We start from the raw sequence: 18444 nt of genomic DNA on the forward strand, positions 1-18444 counted from the left end.
AAGCCTCTCCTTGTTTAATCCTTGCATTCATATGTTCCCCACACTTGTTGAGTACGACATGTGCTCACCCTTGCTATAACCAACGTTGCTCAGAAGAAGAGGCTGCTATGAAGTTGTTGTGAAGATGGTGCGGAGTTCTAGACATACGCAACGTCCGATCGATTTCCTGTGAAGTTTGGAGCCTCTCTTTCCAGGATTACGCTGTAAATCTATTATAGACTCTCTTTCTTTTCATGATACCGTTGTTGTTATTCACTTATAATGTCACTATACGTATGAAATTAGATCCTGACATAAATATAGCTAGCACTTGGTTTTGTTTCAAAACCGAGTGTGACAGAAGCTATGCGCGAGGCAAGAGGTCATGGGTTCGAATCGCACGCACTGCACACGCGCATATTTCGTATGAAAAATTGCGTGACTTGTGCGTATGTGTGAGCATCCCTGAAATTTATAATATTTTTTCGGGACTTGTCCCGACCTTTAGTCCTGAATTCGTAATCCCTGTTGGAAAATCTGGTTACACGAGGTTTCTAAACAAGGACTAAAGCTGAGTTTTTCGTGTACTGCACGTCAAAATGTGCCGCCGCGTGAGAAACACGCTCATTTGTCAGTTTACGCAGGATGATTGATAGAAGTAGGCGAAACTGATGCTAGGTTGGCAACTTTTGCCGGGTCATCGCGCTCGCCCGCGCCCTCCTCCAGTCAAGCCAAAAAGGTGTGGGTAGGTGCTTCACGAAGTATCACCATCAAGCCACACGCGTTTACTCAGTCAACCAACGCACGAGGGTTTGGAGTTTTCTTTCATTCTATCATGAAAGCAGTACATCTCTCGCGACTTGGACCCGTTTACTCAGTCAACCATTCTACCGAAGAAGATGATGATAATGATAATGGCGGCAGCATTATTCTCTGCATATCTGGACAAAGGGGAAGAAAGAGGGGTAGGGTGAGGATGGGGTGGAGGAGAGTGTGTGCCAGGTACGGTGGTTTGTGTTTTTTTTTTTGCATGGGTGCGAAAGTATCTGCTACAGTTTATGCTAACATTCAACCCTCTTGATAGAAAGGTTAAAGGGCTTCAATCTTAAATAATGTTATGCGAAGTTATTCAAAATGATGCATTGCTAAATGTGTTAGCATCTTGCTCGCTCCTGTTATAGTGTTATTACAACGAAACTTGAGTTGCTATATAAAGTATGCACAAATTTTCTATACAAAAACTTCATTGCATCTTTACAAGAGAAGCATAAGTGGCAACCTTATCAAAACCATATACAGACTATTAAAAATGGTACTAGAATCTTGTGCATTAATTGAAACAAATATCAAGCTCCATGTGTTATGAAACTTGTGCTTCCCTTTTATAGTCCTTCATTTTTTGTCACAACTTTTAGCACCGGAAGACCAAGGCATTATTATACTAGTTAACGCGTGCTTCAACAAATTCAGTTATCTGTCCATGTTGATTTCATCTTGCAAACTCTATGCTCATCGAGGCTTTCTTCTGCAGGATGTAATAATCTGTGCTTTCTTCACTAGTATAGTCACCGGATGAATTGTTAGACGACCGTCCCCGCATCATGAGTGCACTAACACCATGAAACCCTTGAGTGCGAGGTGGTACTGGACGTGCCAATCGCTGGAGTTCCTCTGCTACCTCTGTCATCATTGGCCTATGTTGACCGGTCATGGCCAAGCACCGACTTGCTACCGCAGCCACTTGAAGTATTAAGTCCATGTTTTCTTGATTGTCTATTTCCCTATCTATGAGTTCTGTAAGCTTGCCCTCCTTCACACCTTCCATGAAGACAGACACGAGGCTTACCTTTGTTTTGAACAGTGCCCTCCTTCGTGTTAAGAGCTCCAAAAGAACAACACCAAAGCTGTAAACATCGCTCTTATCAGTAAGCTCAAAGTTCAAAAGGTACTCTGGATCTAAGTAGCCCATTGTCCCCTTCACTACTTGAACATTTTCATCAGCGGACCTAATCATGGAGCACCCAAAATCAGAAACTTTTGCAGAGAGATCGTGGCCTAGAAGAATATTAACGGACTTGACATCTCCATGAAAGACAGGGTGGCTAAGAGAATGTAAGTATGCAAGTGCTGCAGCAATCTCAGAGGCAATTTTAAGACGGACCTCTAGAGTTCTTTTGGACGGATCAACTTGTGTATGAATAAGATGTTGTAGAGTTTGATTTGGCACATATTCATACACCAGAACTGGAGCTTCAAACTGCAAGCTGCAACCTAGAAGCTGGACGATGTTTTCATGTTTGACTCGAGAAAGTATAAGAAGCTCCTTACCAAATTCCATTCTCCTATTCTCATCAAATCCCTTGCAGATCTTGATGGCAACAGGATTATTTTCTAAATCAAGATTTTGTCCTATATAAACAGTCCCCTGACCACCTTCACCAATGATTGAGCTTTTGTCAAAGTTGTTGGTGGCCAACTCAATTTCTTCTCGGTTATACAACTTAAATGTTTTGTTGCTGTCTACTTTCATCATATCCATTAGCAATTGCCCTCCATTCTGCTGAAAGAATTCATCAGTCTTCCTTATGTATTCTTGCCTTATTATTTGTCGTTTGTGCTGGATCCATTCTTTACCAAGATAAAGTAATAGACCAAGCAAAACACAGGCAAAAATTCCTGCAGGTCAGACACGTATCTAACTCGTAAGTTGGTAGAAGGAAAAAATAAAGAAGTATGGTTAGACCTATTCACTGAAACAACTACTGTTGTACTGGTTGGTTTATATACTTGTGTCACTTAAATACAATATTCAGTCACTTCACAAAATGTGACACCATGAGGACTGATTTGTTTCAGTCATGCTTTCACAGATCTAATTGAACAGTGCGGAAAGATACGAGTAGTACCTACTGGGATTGTGACTTTTAGAGGAATTAAGTGGTCCTTCTCACATGTCCCAGTGTATGCGTTGCCTTTGGGGTAACGCGGAGGACAAATGCATTGAAATCCTCCTTGAGTATTCTTGCAAGTTCCCTTCACAGAGCAAGGGTATTTCTCCACATTGTTATTACATTCATCAACATCTGCAATGTTAGCAGTGGTATATAAAATATCGAGTAAAGATTTCCAGTGGCAGTAGATTATCTCATGACCTAATCAAAGGCTAAAATATTACCTCTCTAATTTATACAAACATATCACGCAAAAGGAATTGAACCTATAGATTTCATTACCTTCGCATCCGTCAACAAGGTACGGATTGCCTTGGAACCCTTTGGTGCAGTTGCAGATGTAGCCTTGTCCATTGTCCGAATTAAAGCACTCACTGCTACTGCTGACACATGCATATGACTCAGGCTTGTTCCGGGCTTCATCGCAAGTTCCATTCCCAATAGCCCAGTCCACGATCAACGGCGGCTGCCCAGAATAAGCATCGTAGAACGCCGATGATGTAGCGTAGCTTTTGGAGAATGTGAATTCGGATGCCTCGACCAGCGCCGCGTAGCTGCAGCGGCTGGTGTTGTAGATCCTCGACGTGTTGAAGCCTTCACCGAACCACACCTCGTAGTACTGCAGGCCCTTGGGGATGGCCGTCTGGCAGCAGCCAATTCCGGAGCATGAGCCATCAGTAAGTGTTCTTACATCGCCTCGCCGGCACATGGAGACACAACCGCTCATGTACCTGCCCACGTTATCCTCATCTCCAATGTATGCCAGTGTTCTGCACCCAACGACCGTAAACAAGTTAGCAGTCTCTGAGAATCTATAGGGCGTACCTGTCAGGTTCAGCCGCCAGTTTAGGTAATCCATTTCCTTAGTGGAGGTGTTGTAGCAATAAGTCGACATGTCCATCCTCATCCGGGCAAGACCTTGCTGCAGCGAGATATTCAGAACCTCTACATCTATATAAAATGGCCTGAATGATCCATGGCCGACTTCCTTGCAGCTCAGGTTGAAGCCGGGCAAAGAGCAGTGATCAGGCGAGTCGTCAGGCCCAATGCCAAATGGATATGGGATATCGACTTCGCCGCATTTTCTCTGACAGTTGTTGCTAGGCGGCGGCAATGCTTCAACAGAAGAGAGTATTACCGCAAGCACGAGCACTACTCCAAGACATAGCAGTGCATCTAATCTATGCGGCAGCATGGTGTGGTGGTGTTAGTTGTCTTCCCTTGATTGAATCGAGCACTTGGCAGCTGCTACTCCAAGGTTGAGGAAGGACTATTTATGCAAACTCCTTGTTAAGTATAAGATGGTTAGCGACGGTATCGACACCAGTACAGGTCAGATCCGTGTGTGCATTTCCTAGGACGGCCTGGTCAGATTCATGTGTGCATTGACTGACTTGGATGACCAGGTCTTTCCATCTGGCTTAGTCCGAATTTCTGTTTAAAAAAAAATCAATTTGCAGCAAAACGCTAGTTGCTTTCGGCATTTGGCAACTTGGCAGCGAGCGTGATAGGTGAACGGGAGAGAATCGAATAAAAAGGCCACTGCACATAATAGTGCTTCATATTTAAGTCCAAAGATACCATCAGAAGACTCGAACAACTATAAGTGCCGTGCTTGACTTACTCTACTTGTATTTTACGATGAACAATCTTGTGAAACCGGCCATGCTTGCTTGACTGACTGCCATCTGTGGCTAAAAATGGTTGCCGGCTGCCAGGCACTGCTAAAGCAAGTCAGTCTCCACCTATATATTCGTAGGCTTCCGGGTAGGTACAAACTAGTTATCTTGTCTAGTTGCCTGTTCCTTGCTGTAGAGAATCATTTTTTTCCCGAAATGGAAGATTTATTAATTTCAAGTAACGTTACATCAAGGTGATACAACAGAACATGAAGAACTTCCTGCCTCTACCAAAATAGTACACAGCCTTACAAAAGGAAACACGAAGGCAAGCACGCTAATGACTTTCAATCCGAATACTAGACCGCCACTCATGTGCCTTGGTAAAAAAGTCCAAAGCCATTTGTGCCAAGCATTGAGATGCCGCTACCAACCAAACCCTGTGTAGTAGGCTTCTGGAGGATAGCCCATGCATGTACGAAGCTAGTGTGTGATTGAAAAGATAACCTGCAAAAAAGAATGTTGTTTCTTCTCAAATATCACGCCAATTCTGCACAACCACAAAGATCAACATGTAGCCGCTGCTACAAGAAACGCTAAAGATTTTAGGTTATGACGACTAATCCCTGTAAGCCATCGTGCCAAACATATTTTCCACACTACGAGGGTGTGAAATACCAAAAGCCGCATATATAACTGCCCAGATTATACGAGCAAGCCAACACTCAAAAAACAGATGTCAAATAGTCTCATCCTTGTGACAAAACAACACCGTTTACTGCCCTGACAGTTGTGCTTAGCTAGATTATTTTTTGTTAAGATAACACCTCTATGTAGGTACCATAAGAATATTTTTATTTTTAATGGGACCTTTAATTTCTAGAGTCATTTGTTGATATTAGGGACCTCGTTATAGATAAAGCCAAATAATGAGACTTCACTGAGAACTCTCCATTTTAATGTAGGTTCCAACAAAATTCATCTTCATTATGGCTTAGCACAATATTAGCGATTCGTGAAAGGAGATTGTTCCACACCACCAACTTGTTACCAATAAGATCCCTACACCATGAGATATTTGGTGGGTAAGTGGCTAGAACCTCTGCCACCGTATCCTGTTTTCGGCGGGCTATATTATAAAGACTAGGATACTGCTCTCGGAGTGGTCTATTTCCCAACCACCTATATTCCAAAAAAACCTTATCTGTGATCCATCCTTAATTATAAATGTTCCAAACTGAAAAAAAAACCTGTTTAACCTTCATTAGACTCGCCCAAAAATTGGAGTCTTCAGTTTTCCACTGTACTTGCACTAGTGGCTTTGAATCTAGATATTTATTGCACAAGATTTGTTGCCAGGTCCCTTCTGTTGTTAGCAAGTGGCATAACCATTTGCTAACCAAGGCTGTATTCTTAATATCCAGACTACGTATCCATAGTCCACCTTGTTCTTTAGGTTGACACAAGATATTCCATTTGGCTAAACGGTATTTTCATTTATGATCATCACATTGCTAGAAAAATCGAGATTGGAAGTAATCCATTTTTTTAAGGACTCCCTTCGGAACCTCAAAGGACATCATATACATAGGTAGACTACTAAGTACCAAATTAATCAAAGTCAGTCTTCCCCATTGCCCTTCCAACTACTGAGCTGCTTTTTGAAGCGTTCTTCAACTTTTATCCAATCGGCATTTGATAATTTCCTATAGTGAATTGGAATTACCCAAATATCTCATTGGAAATGATCCTGGATTACATCCAAATAACTCTGTATAGTAGGTTTCATAATTTTTCGCTTCACCAAAACAGAAAATTTCACTTTTATGAAACTGATGTATAGAATCATGCATCCACAGAACAGATGCATCATTTATCTACCGGGCAAGAGAAGATGCAAGCAAGTCGTTGACTGTGTCTTCAACCTCTCTGGTTGCGTGTCACAGACATGTAGATCATTTGCCCATGTATGTCCTGGTGACGCGACCGTCAAGCGAGGCTTTCGAAACTTGTCCCAAACTCTCAACTAGGACCCGTTCATTTTCACCGGATTGGCCCGGAACGAGGCCGGTTCTGGGTGGTTTGAAGTGGCCTGGTTCAAAACTAGTCTTGCATTGAAATAGTTGTTCGTTTTGGCCCGGCTTGAAAAGAAAATCAGCCTGGATTGGAATCCTCCCACACTTCACAGCCCGGATCGGAACCTTACCTGCTCACCCCCGGAACGAATCCAGCAGGGACGCGAGGAGAGACGCGGGGACACGAGGCTCCGCTGGCGGCGCGCGAGGTGGCGGCGCGCAAGGTGACAGCGTGGTGGCGCGGCACATCCCCAATGGTGACCGGCTTCCGTCCAGCCTCCACCCTCTCCGCCGCCTTCTCACCGGTAAGCGCCTCCCTCTCTTCCTTCCCCTCTCCCATCCGGCCGACGAGGTTCTTGTTTTCTGTGGCTGGCCAGCGAGGCCCCGCCAGGATGGCCGCCAGGAGGTTTATTTTCTCAGCACGGTAAACCGCCGGTTGAAACGAATTGGCGAATGGGTGCGAGCCTGCGAGGGTGCAGAGCCTGGAAGAACGCTGCCTGCCATGGAGTCGTCACCTTGTTACAAGGCTGCCACGCATATGCTTCCTCCAAACCTCAACTTATGTGTACTATCCTAGGAGAAAGGTAAAGGAAAAACAAGAACTCAAAGAGTATAATGCAATCATGTTTGACTGCAAAGCTTCCACTGTCGTTCGCTTCAGATTTTGTCGGTGCCACTCTGGGAATGGTTTCTGAAGTATTGTCGTTCTTTCAGAATTCCTTATTTGACCATAAATAACTTTTTTAAGAGTATGCCAGTACTATAAATTTTTTGGTTGGCAAGATAGGACTGGATTAGGGTGTGCAGTTCATGTAGTTTGTGTGTCATGAAACAAGCCTATGCATTTTCAGTTCAATGCTGTAATTTAAACACGTGGGGTTTCTCAATTGAATGGATTTCAGAAGTTTGAGTCAAAGAAAATAATAGAAGATTAGAAATCCTCATGTTTGAAAAAAGAGGGGAAGAAGTCCTTCTTGGCAAAAACGGTTGGTTTTGTGGCTGTGAAAATAAGAGTGAATCTGAAGATATGTCATATGGTGACTTAGAAACTTCTGGCCTAGTGTTTGTTGATGCCATTATTCTGAAGTCCATGGAGCAATGGATAGGGGGGCTTGCTCACCTAACATCTTGTTTTACTTGCAATCTTTGCATTGGTACCTACAGGAAAAATAGCAAGTGCAATCAGATTGGTGATTGATGTGCTGTTGTTCTAATTCATAACTTTCGTGAGTCATGCTTTGCGCTTTATTTCCAGTATCCCATTATTGGATTTAAAAGTCAGTGACTAAAAAAACAGGTCATGTTCATGCCTTTAATTTTGAGTTGAAGTGATAGGTACCTACAGGAAAATAAGCACATAGGTAGACTATTGTTAGTCTTTTTTTCTACTGAATTCAAAATGGTTCAAGTTGGGTTGAGCACTGAGTAGGTGGGTAATACCATGTATGGATGTATGCTCATCGAAAGTTCAGAATGAAGCAAGGGACTTGGTGGTGTTCTGTTTGGACTTTAGAAATGCTGGAGAAGAAAGAACGTTTCTGTTTGCTGTGGTTCTTGTTTGCTGTAGATGTCTCTATTGGCAAATAAGTTTCTTCTGAAACTAAGTGCTTATTGTTTAGTTGAGGTGAAAAAGGATCAGGTAGATCTGCAGGGACACAGGTAGATCAGGTAGATCTGTAGATATGATCATGATCTGATAATAGTGAAAGCAAACACCTGACCTGTCATTTATATTAATGCTTGCTCTTTTTGGAAGTCCTTTGAAGCTACTGCCTTACGTTGGACCATTCGTTTATGCCATCAGCTCTAGCACATCTTGATTAGATAATTGTGCTTTTATTTTGGAAAGGTTTGTCCTGTAAACAAAAAAATTGGACATAATTGACTTGGTAAATTGGTCACTAGCCTGTGGTTCCATTTGAGTCAATGCGCTGCGTTAAATCAGTAGTGTGATGCGCTGCATTAAATCAGGAGTTCTTTTCAGTTTCATAGCAGCAGTTCTTTTCTGCATTAAATTAGTAGGACTTCTGTGTGATGTGCTGACTTCTGTGTGATGCGCTGACTTGTAAATCTCACCAGCACCATTAAGAGTTGGGAAAGGCCCCCTTCTTGGGATCCAATACCAACTCTTGAGAAATCTCTTGTTGAAATTCTGCATGAGTAAAAGATAGTGGCTATAGAAGTGACAATGGCTGGAACACTGGAGGATGGAACGAGATGGTGAAAGAGTTCCATCTGAGAAACAAGTTTGTCTCGTACACAAAGGCACAGATTCAAGATAAAGAAAGTCAGCTTAAGAGAGACTACAAAATGCTCAAAGCGGCAAGAATGCAAAGTGGGTCAAAATGGAAAGAACAAAGAAATATAGTTGAAGGATCAGTAGCAATGCGGGAGAAACTTATGGTGGTAAGTTAATTTCTTGAAGTAATTCTATGGATAATCTCACCATGATAACTTTGTATTTGATCAATATTTTCTTCAAATGTGCAGACTTTTCCAAAAATCAAGAAGTTTCAAAACAACAAGGCAAGCTTTCTGGTCTTTGATGCTTTGGGAGAACTATATGATGGTAAGTTTTGCTGTTAAAAATCAACTTTGTGACCTGCTTGTTGTTTAAAATATTCTATTGTGTAGGTCATCTAGCTGAAGGGACTTACAATTTCACTTCTATTGAGTCACAACATGAGGAAGAGACCCTTCACCAAATTGATGATGTAGAAGATGGCGCACAAGCTGAGGAAGAATCCGCTTTGAATTGGCTTAGGAATGAGATGGTCTAGCAGGTATTGACTCCGTTTGCTTGACAGCTTTCATTATGCATTTATATTACTAGTGTTATTACTAGTGTTTTTGTTCATATTTTTTTGCTAGTTCATTTGACCTTATGCCTTGTGATGATCAATACAGATAACAGCTTTTGCATTAATATTGATCAAGGTATTAAAAGTGACAACATATGGCTTGTAACTTGCAGGCTACACTAACTTCATTTGATTTCATTTGATTTCATACATCTGGCCCTGGCATGTCTTTGCTCGATGATAGTTGGCCCCATTATATAGTCTGCTTGTGCATATATATCATGTATTCTAATGCTTATTGTCTGAATGCAAATGCAGTTTTGTACATCAGCACAACAAAGCGGACCCTCTCCAATGGTGCATAGACCCGAGTGGAGCTCTCCCTTTTGTGTCATGTAACTCCAAACAACTAGTCATGTTTTTCTTACTTGATTAAAAATTGTGTATGGCTGAAGTTGTTGTCACAAAGTTTCAGTGAATAATGTCCTACAGCAAATATTTATCTGAACAACGTGAATTGAACATTGTAGTTATGGTAACATTGTGGTTGAAGTTTTGAACTGAAGTGACAGGATCCAATCCTTTGCTGCTGAACCCATGATAATTGATTGCCTAGAAGCATTCCTGCTGGATTAATTCCTGGCCTGGAACCGTTCCTGACCTGCTTGCCGAACGAGGCCTGAATCCATATTTTTTAGAAAGAGGTCCAAGAAAGTTACTGGAAGCATGAAGGAAGAATTTTTCATGATAAGAATTTTGATGCGTGCATGCCTTAATAGCTTACTGTTATAGAAGCTTTCTGTTAGGGGTAGTGATTCTCTTCAGGATCATCAAAACAAGGAATATACTGAATTAGTTCACTGGATGTCTGAATGAACTACAGCACCTCCGAGCCCTCTATTTATAGAGTAGGGAAAATCGGAAGCAGCTAGCTTAGCATATTTACACATCTTACCCTCCATGTCGTTGAAAGTTTACACATCTTAGTCCTCACAGCGTCAACAACGGATCTCCTTCTTTGACATCGTCAAAGAACTGCAAGCTGAATTCGCCATGAAAGATCTCAGTGCGCTCCATTGTCACTCGTACAGTGAAGGTTTTCTTCTTGTCCCAGCGCACATATATATATGCTGAAGACATCCTGGAACGCGCTGGGATGCAATCATGCACGCCGGCGCGGACTCCGATCAACACAAAGCCAAAGCTCGCTACCGATACAGGGACTCCAGTTCAAGATGCCTGGGAATACCGAAGTCCTGCCGATGCATTGCAGTACCTGACGGTAGCACGACCTGATCTTCTCTATGCTGTCTAGCAAGTTTTTTTACATATGCATGATCCATGAGATTGCCATCTGTCAACAGTGCTCAAGAGAATTCTACGTTATGTTCGTGGCACATCCTCCTACGGCTTGCATCTCTACGATTCATAGGCACTTGACATTACAACTTACTCAGACGCCGATTGGGTTGGGTTCCCTGATGCTCGCCGATCAACATCCGGGTATATTGCATCTATCTTGGGGCTCCCTGATTTCATGGTCTTCCAAGCGATAGACAATAGTCTTAAGGTCAAGTGAAGAGGCTGAATATAGGGCAGGGACAAATGCAGTTGCAGAGTGCTGCTGGTTAAGGCAATTGCCTGGTGAATTACAATGTGCAGTCCTATCAGCGACAGTGGTCTTTTGTGACAATATATCTGCAGCTTACATAGCCAGTAATCCTGTTCATCAACGCCGCACAAAACATATCGAGTTAGACATTCATCCCTCGGTGAGTTTCGCGTCGTTCATTTACCAACTGATCAGCAGATTGCAGATATAATGACCAAAGGATTAGCTTCAGATTTATTCAACTCTTTTTTTCCCAGTCTGTACATTTTGTCAGGAGATGATGTTCAGACTGCCGGGGGTGTTACACTGACAATGTTAACGTTCTGAATAGGTTAGATCCTACTCCCTCCATCCCAAATTACTATTCGTTTTGGTTTCTTAAATATATGACTTTTGCTATGTATCTAGACATATTATCTATAAGTGCATAGTAAAAACTATAAATATAGAAAAGTCAAAATGAATAGTAATTTGGGATGGAGGGAGTAGATTTTAAGCTTGACCGAGCACTAGTTTGTTAGCCATCGGTGCTTCCTGAACATGTATTTAGGGCGTGTTTGGCATGACTCTGGAGCTGAACTCTAGCAACTCTAGCCAATTTTCCAGCCAAACACCCCAGCTCCAAAACTCCATGGAGCTGCCAACTCCATGGAGCTGTAGTGCAAATGGGGGTGGAGTTTTGGAGCACCTCTTTTGCAACTCCAAAACCACCCAACATGAACCTCCTCGTGGAGTTGGTGGGTAATTACCCAGCAATGTCAGTGATTACACAAAAAACGGTTCGCTTCTTTCTCCCGAGATCCCCCCATGCGCCGTGACTCCCCTCCCCGCACCTCCTTCTATTCGTCCGCGGGATGCCACCGTCGTCCCCCGCCACCGTCCACCCCTGCTGGCCGCCAACCCCTGCCACCGTCTACCCCCGCCGACCACCAACCCCTGCGGCCGTCCACCCCCCGCCACCTCTTCCCCGACCCTGGTAGCGGTGCTCGCCCGAGCGGACGAGGTCGACGGCTGCCACCGGCGGCTTCTTCGAGCCGCACGCCACAACCAGCAACGCGGACAGAGCGCAGATCGTGAACACGGTGGCTGCCCTCATCCTGGAACAGGAAGAACACAGGCGAGAGGAAGAAATAGGAGCGCTAAGATGAGCCAAACAGAGGATTCAGTGGTGACTGGTAACTCACGGTGTAGGATGTGCTGCATATACTATTTATCCTATGCTAGCTCGGACGGGGCCTAGCGGTGGCGTGAGGAGATCCTGTCCTGCGCGAGCTACTTGGCTACGTGAGGAAGAAGAAGAGAGGAATAAGAGGATGACAAGTGGGATCATAAGTTGGGGGCAAGAATGACAATTCACCTTCAAACTCCTCTTTTCTAGAGCTGGGGACACCCTCCCAGCCAAACACCTCCAGCTCCAACTCCACTAAGAGCTGACTCCACATGAAGTTCTGGAGTGGAGCAGCTCCACCCAGAGTTGGAGCCATGCTAAATAGGACCTTAACCACCTCCGCTCACGAATGAAAGTGTGTTGGATCAAACTATCTCTCACATTCTCTCGTTCTACAATCATCATCATCATCTAGCTAGCTTTAATCAGCTGTCGTGGCTACGAGCGCGAGAGGCAGCTCCCTAGCGGTGAGGAAGTGAGCGAACAGCTGGCATGTAGCAGAGCAAAACATGACTTGATGGAAGGCATGTCTATGACTTGATGGAAGGCATGTAGTAGACGTAGTTGATGTCGAGAAAGTAGTAGTTATAAGTCTGAAAGGAATCGGTGCTCGTAGCTTAAGAGGGGGAGGGGGTGAATTAGGCAACTTAAAATCTTTAACCTATGGCTTCCACTAATTGCATCAAAACTTAAACTAGATCATGCTATCTAAATGTGCAATCTACGTTGATCTAGTGTGAAACCATCATCCCAAAATAAGTTTTGCAACTTATAGCCAATCCTATCAAGATACTACTCTATGAAAGTAAAGGCACACAAGTTGCAAGTATGAAATGCGGAAATGTAAGGAGGGGATGTGGGGAAGCAAACTCTTAACACAAGGTTTATCCTGTGGTATCAGTAGGTACTAAGCCACCACTAGTCTACGTTGTTGAAGCACTTTGATTTTCTTATATGCAACTATTTATCGGCAGTTTCATTTTAATGATGGTAACATTGATACTAATAGTACAATGCCAAACTCTGCAAATGATGTGTATGGACAATCTTCATTCATGGTTGCTCCATTGATCCAAGGTGGATATGCTAATACCATAATGCCACAATTTAATATGTACAGAAATTCTTCTACCGTGGGCGCTCCTTATATTCAAGAAGGATATACAAATCTCTTACTTGGAGTTGATCGAGCTGCCACATTACAGCCGACTGTTAACAAATTAAATTTTGGTGGAATGCCAAATCAAGAAAATAGGTAACCTTTGTTGTGTTATACAAAATTTTATTTGTATTTGTATTATGCCAGTTGGTACCATGTAACTCATTTATATTGTTTGACAAGGATCACATCATACTTTATGGACATGTCATTCTTTTGTACACATCACTTCCATGTACCACTCTTTAGATTTAACCCTTTTTTAGATTATGAAATATTCCATATTTTGTTTGTGAAACGAATCAGAGAATCCCTGGCTACAGAATCTGTAGTTGTGTGTCCCTCGTTCTGGAGCGATGAGGCGAGAGGAGCTCCTGCAGGTGGTGACTAGGAAATCGAGTCGCTGGTGCTGGCTCGTCTTCCGCCAGATAAAGGGGCGCGCGCGTTCGATTTCCTAGTCGCCCACACGTCGTTCATCTGGCGCCGTCCTGCACGAGCGCTCGTTTGCAGGACTCCTGCGGAACTCCGGAGCCTCCTTGGATAAACCACTGGAACGGTAGCTCTCGTCCCTCCACACGTTGGCAAAAATCAGCGTGTGCTCCTCTGCCCATCCACCCCTATCTTCGTCCAGGACCCAGGACGTGACATCGCCGCCCCGGCAATCATCGCAGATTGGCGGAGGCGCTACCGGAGATCGACTCCGGCTGTGCCTGTGCGCGCGCACCTCGACGTACCTAAGGCGGCCGCCGCTGATCGACACCAACGCAACGGTCTCGCTTGAGAGGATACTTGGATGGACGGGCCTCCTTCGCCTGCTCCATTGTGACGTTCGGTAGCATATTGTGAACTCGAGGTCAAGCGGCTGTTGGGTGCTATCATCTTCATCTTCTACCAAGAGAGAATCGCAAGAACAGGATAGCAAACCGCAGCGCAGGTCCAGCCACCAGAACCTGCCTCCACAGATTAGCACCGCCGCCAACTCCCAACTGTACCAATCACAGAACCTGCCTCTTTTCTTGTTTTCAGTTCGCTGTTCGTTAGTTCAAGCAATTGTCTTTGTAAGCATGGAATAGAAACAATTAAATGGATCATAATGGCGTTCTGCAGTGGCAGCCTAATTTTCACGGATAAGTGCACATCAGCTCTAAAATTTAAGTGTACCCGCTCAATCTTCTAGAGATGTATATTTGCTCGAAGTAGATTGCAGCTGCTATCGGTATGAGTAGTTTCCAACACTACGGGAAAGATAAAAATTGCCGAGTATTTTTCTTTGCCGAGTATTTTTTTCGAACACTCGGCAAACAGGCTCTTTGCCGAGTGCCAAGCTAAAAACACTCGGTAAAGAAAAAACACTCGGCAAATAGGGGCTTTGCCGAGTGTCACAAAAAATACACTCGACAAACCCCATCTTTGCCGAGTGTCAAAAAAGACACTCGGCAAAGAGGGGGTGTCACACCCTGAAATTTCCGAATTTCAGGATGTGAATAAAAGGAATAAATAAACAATGATTTTCTCATAATTTTAAAATTTTCCCAACTATTATTTTCTTTACAGGAAATTTAGTATAGGAAAAATAATTATTTGCTTTTATAAATTAAATATTGTTGTTCTATGTCTGTGCATTCATGTCGCTGCATCTTGGTGTTTCTTGAGTGCAAAAGTTTGAAAAATGCGTTTAGACGTTGCCCAGACCCTTGTGAGAATTTTCCATCTTTTTCCGGAAATTATTCTCCTTTTCCTAGAGCTAAATCTAATTTTTAGAAGGCTCTAGAATCCTTTTCATGAGCTCCAAGTATTTTATTTGGATTCCTTGCATCCCAATCCATCTCTGAGATTTATCTCAGATTTTTCGGAATTTTCTAGGTATTTTTCTCGCTTTAGAAAACGAGTCCAGTTATTTCTGGAATTGTTTTCGCGCAGATAAATAAAATCAGAAATTCCGAAAATAAAAAGTCAACTCGAAAATATCTTTTTCCGAGTGTGGCCTATATATATATCACCGCGTTCGTCTCGACGCGAGGATTTCAGATCTACAAACCTTTTCACGAGTTACCTCTCCTAACTCCGTAGATCTGAAGTCAAAGTTCGGTCTTCGTCAAACTCCGGGGAGCTTTTCTGGCGAAACCGTGGACTTCCGGCGAAAACCGACACCACCATGGAGTTCCTCTCTTCGAGCTCTACGCCGTGGTGTGGTGGATTGCATGAATCCGATGTCGGCTCCGTCGTCTTCCCCAACTCCGGCGACCTTTTCCACCGCCATTGTTCATCTCTGGCCGAAAGTGAGCACACCATCTTGTTCGTCTCGTCGATATCGTTCCATTTTGCCGTTCATGCGCGAGATCGGACTTCGTTTCCGGCGATCCCCTCATTCTCTCTCTTTTCCTTTTCCTTGTTTCTGCAACCGTAACATAACCGTAGCAGACTGCCTGTTTGTTTCTGCTCGCAGGCCCTCTGTCCGCCGCCTGCTCCTGGCCGAGATGCCGCCCGCACCTCATGCCCGCATCACCGCTGGGGCCAGCAGCCCGGCCACCACCGCCTGGACCACCCACCCGAGTCCCCGCCGCACCGGAGCCCCGGCAGGCCGCCGGCCAGGAGCTGCGCCATGCTCCTGGCGTGAGGAAGAAGATGAGGTGCCACTTTTCGATCTAGCCCCTGGAGAATCTGTTACTTTTTGTTTATATTTCTTGTGTCTTTCAAACCTTGTAGAAAACCCCCTGTAACTTTCAGTTCCTTGCAATCTGATCCAAGCCATCCTCTTTTGCAGATCTAACCCTGAAGATCCATCTATTCGCAGTGACTATTCTCTGAGTCTTGGTAATCTTCTCAGCTAACCCTCCAAGTCTACAGTTAATTACGTTTAGACCCCTGCAACGTTGTTTAACCCATAGATTCTACGTTTTAATTCCGTTTTTGTCCGTTCAAGTTGCGTTAGATTCATAATGATGTAAATTACACGTTAGTGGTAATATTTTCCTTCACACATGTTTTTGAAAATAAAATTTATATAAAAATTGATTAATGCGTGACAAACGAGTTCTTCTCTAAATAAAATCTATTTAGTGTTAAACATCATTTTTCATAATAATTGTTAATTTGATTAATGCCTACTTCATACCCTCTTCTAAATAAAAGCCAATTAGGTTATATATCGGTTTTTCATAAACTAAAGTTAATTTGGTTAATACCTATCTAAATAATTCCTCCAAGTAAAAGCCACTAAGAGTTATACCTCGGCGTTTCATAAATTAAATTCAATTTGATTAATGTTTATTCAATTTGTTTTCTAAATAAAATCTGTATAGGTTATATCTCGAGTTTTCATAATTAAGTATTAATTTGGCTAATATAAATCTAAATGTGTTTTTAATTTAATCTACTTAGTTGAACTCGAGATGTAAAGCTATACGCTTAGATGTCTACATGTATCTTATTTTTAAATTAAATGTTTAATTTGCATAAATTGTACTCAAATATTTATAACAAAATTGGAGTAAGCTTTACACCGTCTTTTCTTATGAAAATATAAATATGACTTGATTAATTCTAACTAAGGGTATTTCTCTGAAATATCTTTACATTGCTTTTCTCAACTAAAATAAATAAAGCTTGTAGCTCGTATCTTTCTTTTATAATTCAAAACTCTCGATAGCTTTATCTTTTCAACCATAGTTCCGTTTTAAGTGTTCCTTACGTTCGCGTGACCTTAGATCGAGCCTTGTCGTTAGTACGCTCTTTTAAAGCCTGTCTTTTATTTTGGTGTATTGTTCTTAGTTGTACTTGTTGTTCGCTTGTATGTTTGTACCGGTGTTTGCTTCGAGTAGAAGGATCGCCGTTCGGAAGCTCTGAAGAGTACGAGTTTCAAGTGAGCAAGAGCCGAAGAGAAGTAAGAGTAACTTTTCGTTGGAGAAAGGCAAGTGTGTCCTTGTGCTTTTATCCTAATAACTTTGTTTAATCACTATTGCGTATGCTTGCATTAAATTTGTTGGGTCCTATTAAGGTTTGCCTAGTTTTTATGATTATTCCTTGCCAACCTGGGTTTACCTTTCTGTTGGGTAGCTATGCTTAGCTGCTATACTTGGGTTATGGTGGTTCTAATGAACAACATGGTGAACTTATTCTATTTATGATATACCTTTTGTTAATACAAGATTACAATATTTTAATTGGAACATGGAGAACCACCCAGGAAAACAGTGCTACCACAAGACTAAATGGCTCTGGTCTTGGCTGAATAATTAGAAACTCTAGTTTGGGGTAACCTTACCGAAAGGGCAAGAGGGGAGGCGTTGATGGGATATAGCACTCGCTCTCTTGGGAAGTGGGCTTGGCTAAGACACTATACCCTCTAGGGGACTGCTATGTTTCGTTTCGACCTGAAACCTTAGCGGGTTACCACATTGCTAGCGAATCTTTGTAAAGGCCTCGTAGCGTCCCTATGCAATCACACCTCGGAAGTGTGGTATTGTGCCTGATCAGCACAAGCGTGGTTGGGTCTAAAGTTCTTTTGAGCTTTTACGCGACTTGTGGGTAAAGATGTGCGACCTCTGCAGAGTGTAAAACTGATCGATCAGCCGTGCTCACGGTCAAGAGCGGCCTGGACCCTCACATGAGTAATATACTTGAAGATGGATTTAAATTGCGGTTTATGCTATGGTTATGGTTGTGCCATATGCTTATGGCTTATATTTATGTTTATATTAATTGTGGGTTGGTATATACTTATACCTTAGTAATCAGGTGCTAATAAAATTTGACCAACTAAAAATGCTTAATGCAGTCAGCCGGTCAGCCTTTCCTTATTTAACCCTTGCATTCATATTCTCCTCACACTTGCTGAGTACGACAAGTGCTCACCCTTACTATAAACAACGTTGCTCAGAAGAAGAAGATGCTATGAAGTTATTGTGAAGATGGTGCTGAGTCTTAGGCGTACGCAGCCCCAGTCGATTGCCTGCGAAGTTTGGAGCCTCCGTTTCCATAATCAAGCTGTATATCTCTGATGGTTTCGTAAGTCTTTGTATCTTTTTACGTGATACTGTTGCTGTTATTCACTAATGATGTCACTATATGTATGAAACTT

The 18444-nt window shown here is 42.9% G+C and overlaps 2 protein-coding genes across 2 annotated transcripts; one reads left to right on the forward strand and one right to left on the reverse strand.

Annotated features, from left to right (window-relative positions):
* Positions 1–1104: 1104 nt before the first annotated feature.
* Positions 1105–4261, reverse strand: LOC117862821 (wall-associated receptor kinase 2). Its single transcript, XM_034746342.2, has 3 exons — positions 3213–4261; positions 2886–3062; positions 1105–2655 (listed from the first exon to the last, which is right to left on the reverse strand). Exons 1-3 carry the CDS (start codon positions 4123–4125, stop codon positions 1469–1471), a joined length of 2277 nt encoding a protein of 758 aa, XP_034602233.1. The 5' UTR covers positions 4126–4261; the 3' UTR covers positions 1105–1468.
* A 2297-nt stretch (positions 4262–6558) lies between these two features.
* On the forward strand, positions 6559–9404 carry LOC117865768 (uncharacterized). The gene is made up of 3 exons (XM_072295096.1): positions 6559–9030; positions 9115–9193; positions 9259–9404. The coding sequence occupies exons 1-3, from the start codon at positions 8842–8844 to the stop codon at positions 9402–9404; spliced, it is 414 nt and encodes a 137-aa protein (XP_072151197.1). The 5' UTR covers positions 6559–8841.
* Positions 9405–18444: the final 9040 nt, after the last annotated feature.

This window comes from Setaria viridis, chromosome 7 (genome assembly GCF_005286985.2).
Source record: "Setaria viridis chromosome 7, Setaria_viridis_v4.0, whole genome shotgun sequence".
NCBI classification, from domain to species: Eukaryota; Viridiplantae; Streptophyta; class Magnoliopsida; order Poales; family Poaceae; genus Setaria; species Setaria viridis.